General features: G+C 39.2%; 1 protein-coding gene across 2 annotated transcripts in view; it reads right to left on the reverse strand.

The window, feature by feature from the left end:
* Nucleotides 1–6,770, reverse strand: part of SHC4 (SHC adaptor protein 4) — a 28,780-nt gene continuing 22,010 nt past the window's right edge. The window contains exons 8-12 of one of the 2 annotated variants that reach the window (XM_042039384.1): nt 6,564–6,741; nt 5,193–5,253; nt 3,639–3,818; nt 1,915–2,168; nt 1–1,225 (exon numbers count right to left, since the gene is read on the reverse strand). In XM_042039384.1, the coding sequence (XP_041895318.1) occupies nt 1,070–1,225; nt 1,915–2,168; nt 3,639–3,818; nt 5,193–5,253; nt 6,564–6,741 (829 nt within the window). In that variant the 3' untranslated portion in view covers nt 1–1,069. The remainder of the gene's footprint in view (nt 1,226–1,914; nt 2,169–3,638; nt 3,819–5,192; nt 5,254–6,563; nt 6,742–6,770) is intronic. The other variant, XM_042039385.1, reaches the window with a different exon arrangement.

Here is a 6,770-nt window from a genome sequence, read left to right on the forward strand (position 1 = left end):
TAGGATTGTTCGTATGTAGAGTATTTATTGTGGCAAAACAATTAATAGATTTCTTTTAAAAGACTTTTTTCCATGTTTAGGAGCAAACGGACTCTATGTGAAGAGGGGAAAACTATCGTTTTGGAAAGAACACTGAATAAGGACACATGCAAAGTTCAAACATCTTTTAAATAGTTTTCTCCCCAAATGTATCATTAGTTTTGTTCAGCTTTTCTAGTTTGTAAACAACTATGTAATCAATGAAAATATATTTAGCCTACCTTTAAAAAGATGTTTCCAGTATTAATTGATAATAATAGTAAAATCATATGCAGGACAAAAATATCAAGATCTAGCATGCTTGTCCCTTAACAAGTTCTATTCCAAAATTATATTACATATATTAATTTCAACTTTGTAAATGTTCATAATCTCAAATCTTTTGAGTAGTCAGACAGTGACAAAAAAATGATTAAGAAACTGGACAACCTTTCTGTATTGTGAATGCTGTTCATTTCAAACATTACTTGCTAGTAAAGTGCTGTTACAAGCAAAATGAAATTGTTAGTGTCTATCGAAAAAAGACGACATTTTAGTAATATTCAAATTGTACTTGTTTTTTGGCAAATAGTTAAAAGCTTAGACATGTTTGTTTAACCACCCAAAACTAATTCAGTATAAATAATATTGGTTTCAATAATTCTATGCTAAAAGGCACATACTAATGTTCCAGCAGTTCTTTCAAGTGAGCTTTTGCATGTAGAGTTTTAATTGTGCTTTTAAATAGTTACTGATTCAGTATGACCTTGAAAGTGACATTTGTGCGTGTCTAAAATACCTTCTCACAAATGAATCTCACACTCTGAAGGTGTAGTTTTGTTAAGATTAAGATTATATGTATCTATATAACTATGCTTGTTGATCTCTATAGATCTACATAGATATACACATATACATATATTCATACATACACACACAAAAGGGCTTCTTCTGGAACAGCAGCAGAAAGTGCAGTCTATATTTTTTTGACTTGTCTTCATAATAGAAAGTTCAGGTGTGAATTGTCTTGGGCTTTGTGACATCCAAGGGATTATTTGTGATACTGCATGTGTCCCGTATTACTCTCTTTCCTTACAGGCTGCTTCAAGCTCACTTCACTTCCAGAAGAGATGATTGGCAAATTATTTTCCATGTGATACTGAATAAGATGACCCACACTATCAAATATATGGTCTTTGGTTCTCACCTAGTGGAAGAAGCAAAAGAATATATTTATGGTTAGATTGTGTTTATAACTGGTTGAACACGAGCCTAACACAATAAAGTCAAAAGGCACTTAAGCCACTGAACTCACATGAGCAGGACGATTAGGTTGTAGACAGCAATTCAGACCTATCCTCTGACCCACCATTAGCTCACATGAAAAGTAGAGGAAAAGTTAAAGAGACTGTATGTCAAACTGGGCTAATTCTGCAAAGGGGAAGGAAATAACCTTTTTTTTCTCCACAGAACATAGTTTTCCCTAAAGCCTGTGGAGGATTACTTTTCTGATTTACTCTCTCCTCAGAGATGTCACTCAAGACTGCTCTTCTAATCCTAAGAAGAAGAAAGTAGAATTGAAGTGACAACAAACCTTTTCTGTATCCAGAAATTAATAATTTAAGGATAGGGTTATTTTTTTCTAGCACTAACAATTAGAAAGATGTGTTAAGTGTCTACACTAATTATCAGCACCTGGACTAGCAGTATTTAAGTCCCTAAGTGGTCCTTCCATGTACTTACAAGTTTTTGAACTTTCAAACCTACTGCAACCACTGGCTATATTTAAACTAAACTGGATGGTATCAAATCAATTCCACTTCATGGAACACATCCATGCATTTTGATTGAAATATCTGAGCAGCACTGAAATTTCATTATATGAAATATTCATACCTTGCCCTCAGGATCCACCAAGAGTAGATGCTTTGCCTGCCCTCCCTGAAGTCCACTGAGGACATACTGACCAGGTGACGTTGTGCTCTCTCGTACCAGAAAATCCCCGTCATTGACTAAGAGGCTCTCTGCTGCTTTCCTGTTCAATTTGCCATGGTAACAATCTTCATTCTTTAGCTGTTGCTTTATTTGTGGCAGAACACAGGGACCAGCTGTGTTGCTTGTGGCACTCTGCTGAACAGCTTCCGGTAACTCTAAAATTAAATGAAAGGGAATATATTGGACACTTCACCTAGAACTTCATCCTAAAAGGATGCAAGACAATGTTTTTAATAGTTTTCCAAAAATTCAAACGATTCAGTCTTGAAGCTGTGATCAAGCCAACCTTACAGACTGTAAGAATATGCACGCAAGAAGTCTCTCGACCCTCCAGTGCATTAGGCAAAATTATCACACCACCTCTTCCCCTACCTTAGATGGGAAAACCTTTGGTCGCTAGGCAACAGGGATCAGAAACAGGAATTTTTCTGACGCTGTACTGGTTTGGGGTTATATTTCTTTGATTGTATGAAAAAGTCAAATCTTCCTTGTAAAAACAAGATTTTTGTTGGCTTTTTAGCTTTCTTTTTTTTTTTCTCTTAAGATCTTGTTTTTCCTTCTTCCTTAACAAGCTCTGAAGAGATTGTCACAGATCATTGGGAGAGTCATGGTGAGTGGCTCCAGCTATGTGCAGGAATGTAAGACAACATAGCCAACATAGCCAGAAGGGAAGGATTACAGCATGATGCATTTGCTGTGAAAGAACGAACAATTACCAAATGTACTAAAAAAACTGGGTGGCTTGGGATATAGCCAGTCAGACTGCAGATGATTCACAGGCAGGGTTCTTCTAAGGAAAATAAGAGGATACCACTTCTTCAATGGAATTGTGCAACCTAAGGCTCCTCAGGATATAGGCAGTTCTTTTTAGAGCATGATGCAGCCCCAAGTTGGAAATGTCTCAATGGTCACAGATTTCTTTATTGTATTTCCTTTATTGTCCAGTCCTTTTTCCACTTTCTTGTGTGGAGCCAACTCTGACAGAGAAAACACTCAGTGGGAAACCATAAAAGGCAAAGCTGATAAAGTGTATTCAGTAATGAGGACAATCAGTAGCAACCATATAATCATTTAATGGATATCCACCACTTTGAGTCCATAAATCATACATTTAATCGATACCACAGATCAAACAGTTTGATTTAGAAATTATTGGATGAGATTCAAAGGTCACTTGTGGAAGAACTGAGAAAAGACAATCATAATAATCTCTCTGTAATCTTGCATGCTACTGCCTGTGAAGCAAAGGCATCTGAGGTCATTTCCACCTTAGTGTGCTTAAGACCTTGAACATATAGGAGAACCCCTTCTCCTTGAGGCAAGGTGCAGTCCCAAGCTTGTATCATTCTAAAGACTTGCTTTTTAATCCCTGTGGCGCTCTATTCATTGTCGTAAATCAACTACAGAAGATGAAAGGTTACTCTACTTGTTTACCATCACTACTTTTACTCCTTAATCCCCTTTCTCTTGAATTTAACAAGCAAAAAGAACAACCATGATAGATCTCTTCCTCCCAGCTTTTCTATATTTCTTACGGGAAACCCAAATCTTTCTCCATGCAGAGAGATGAGAAGCCCCCCTCCTTCCAGCACTTAGACAGGTATGGCATTGCAATGGGAACCTACTGGCCTGGCGCAGCGGGCTCCCAGTGATCTGTGCTGTTGCTGGACCTCGGGCTGCACAGGCTGCAGACTGCAGGGACTGGGTGTTGATGTAACACGGATCATCAAAGAGATCTGCTTTGTGGGCAGGTTTCAATGAGGTTGCCTCTTTTATTGTCTTCTGTGATCTCTCATCACAATTACCTGCAATTAGTATATAGTATGCACAGATTTCCTTCTTTTAGCTCAGCTTTAAGTAACTGTAAAAGCTGAAATAGGAATGATGTTCTTCTTTATATCCCACTAAAGTAATTCAGAAGGAAAAGAAAAATGCAAATGAACTTCTTTTTCCTTATGGCTAGAAGGCACAAGGTCCAAAATTAATCAGAATGAAGGTTTCAGAAATGTTCTGCACTAGTTCAATGCTGCTTCAATCAATGTCAGCAGTGAACCCCCCCACAGATTGGAAAGACATTAATACATACGACTCTACAGAAACACAAACCATATACATTATTTGTTGCAAAACCCTTTCCTTCCCCTCTGCACCACAAAAAGAGCTTGTGGGAAGCTGAGCAATTCTCTCTCTTGCTATTCTGGTGGAGAAGGGAAATATGAAGGAGATTGGCGCTTTGAGGCTCTGCCTGGAGAGCCAAAGCCACATCTGTCAGGTTAGGATCCAAGCCTAGGAATAGGCTAACAGAATATCCCCTGCAGGGTAAGAAAATAATAGCACTTCAGCTAGCCAAATAGCAGGCATATTTTTGCTCTTCAACAAACGTTTTATTCATAGATCTATCTATTCATTCATTCTTTTATTTGTTCACCCTCTCTTTGTAGAAACCATTTGATTCTCCTTTCCTTGAATTGGAAATAACACAAGAAACTGAAGTATCCCCTGCAGACAGTGTAATGGACTGCTTCAGAGCCGTGCAGGTGGGAATTCAGAAAGGACCTCATTGTGCAGTGAAAGAGAGGAGCTGAGGAAATGTGCTCAGGGCATCAGCTGTGGCAAAGGAAGTCCAGAAAGGGATGGAGGCTGATGATCTCCTGGGGTCCCTGAGAGCAGGTTTTGCTAAAGGCAAATTGATCCTGGGCACAAAGCTGCCTAAGGCAGGGGAAGGGCACAGTCACACTGAGAAGCCAGGGATGCTGGAACCAAGGGACCAGGTTCTGTAGGAACAACCCGATGCTGATACTTTGGGTCTCACTGAGCATTTGTAGGAGAGGGCATATATTCAGAGACTGATAAGTAATGAAGTTTCTTCCTTTTTCAAATGGTATGAAGAAAGGGAATAAAACAACAAAGAGTATAAAAGAGAATTAAAAAAAACAAAGAGCTACTGTACAGTATCATGAGAAGTAAAATGAGTAAGTCTGCCAGCAGACATGAAGATAGATCAGTGGCCTTTAGAAAAGCTGTAAGGCTTTTTTGTCTGCACTTCATCTAGGGAACTAAAAATGACCCACTAAGTAGAACACTTTTCACCATTGTATCGAAAGCCAAGGGGCAGCTCTTCCAGGCAGCCTCTTCTGGCTAATTCTGCATATGCATGAGAAGGAAAAGAGAATACATACCCACAGTTTTGTTTTCTTCTGGACAATTTTCATATATATTGATGAACGTTGGGCTGCCTGTCTGCAGAAAAATTTTAAAATTGGTCACATAAGGCAGTCCCTTAGAAAACTCAGGTAATTTCAATACATCCGTGCCTCACTTAAGAGACATACAGATAATTAAGCATGTTCTTCACCAAAAAATTCCCATCTCCTCGAATAATATTTCACACTGATACTCTTCTTTCTGCAGGATGTCACATCTGGACTCCAACCTCATATAACTGCCCAGTTGTGTATCTAAGGTTTAGTATATACACAGTATAACTCCTGGGTAAGAAAGCTCAGATTTTCTTATAAATGTCCCTCATGATAAAAGCAACTACAGGTATCATGGTTTGAAAGTGAAATGGTCACTAAATTGTCTGGGCAGCACTGAAAGAGAAAGGAAAACCAAAAAGTAACACCCCATGGGAAAAAGGCATTTGCATTTACATGCAGGGTGACTCCTTGCAACAGCTCTGGCAAGTGTCAGGTGCAAACTCAGGATACGGTACAACATTTTTAGAATTAGAGAACTGTTGGGGAGGTGGAGACCTGATATATGGAGTATGGGTCACATTAGCAAAAAATGGAGCAGTAGCAGAGGAACACGCAGCAGCCTGGGAGCAGTTGCCACCAAACACGAATAACACTTGGGAGCAGCAAGTTTTTAGGCAGAACCAACTGGATCCCAGCAGGCACATCTGAGTGTGCTCCCTCTGAGCAAAGTGGTGGTGCCTTCTTTCCTGTGTGGGGAAAGGATGTGTTCCCAAGGACTTGCATAGCAGGCTTTGAAATCTGTGCAGCCAGTCTAAACTTGGCTTGTTCTACTCCCTGATATGTTTTAATTTCCCACTATCCCAGATAAGAGCCACAGATATCTTTTGCTGATTTAACAGAGCTTCTTGAAACAATCCAAGAGTAATGAATATTGTATATATATTGCAATCAGTCAATGTTGTGTGTATAAATTTTAGAGCATAATGCACAGGGTGAAATATTTATTAGATCACAGAATCAGGAGCCAGGAGGTCCCAGATTTTGCAGATGTTCTCTCCAACAAGCCATTTAAATTGGTATCTATTTTCTTCTCAGAGCTAATGAGTGAACAAGGGAATATTACTTGGTCTCCTAAAAGTACTCTAAGGACAAACCAGTTAATATTCAGAAAGTGCTTTGGGATTCAATTATGTACTAAGCATCATTAAATCTAGCCTAAAAAAAACCTTTTCCCAGGATAATCAGGACCTGGTTCTGATGTTAATGCCATGCTTTAACACCACAGAAACATTTTATTATTCATTCCCATAATAGGCAGCGAATATTTATCCCAGAAGATGATGTACTTACTGAGCAATACTGCTTTTTGCACTGGATAGGACACTTAGCCCTTTGGTCTGTCTGCACTTTCATTCGCATGTCTAACACTCCACCGGTGGGAGGCTCCTTCCCTGGAATTTCGTTGTAATATTCATGATCCTCCCTCTCCCGTGAATTCCCAGCTGATCCATTAGCATTTGCTGCCTCGCTGAAAAAAATATGGGGGGGGGGGGGGGG

This window comes from Corvus kubaryi, unplaced genomic scaffold (genome assembly GCF_017639235.1).
Source record: "Corvus kubaryi isolate FWS band 111438036 unplaced genomic scaffold, C.kubaryi_AGA036_p1.0 37394, whole genome shotgun sequence".
Taxonomy (NCBI): domain Eukaryota; kingdom Metazoa; phylum Chordata; class Aves; order Passeriformes; family Corvidae; genus Corvus; species Corvus kubaryi.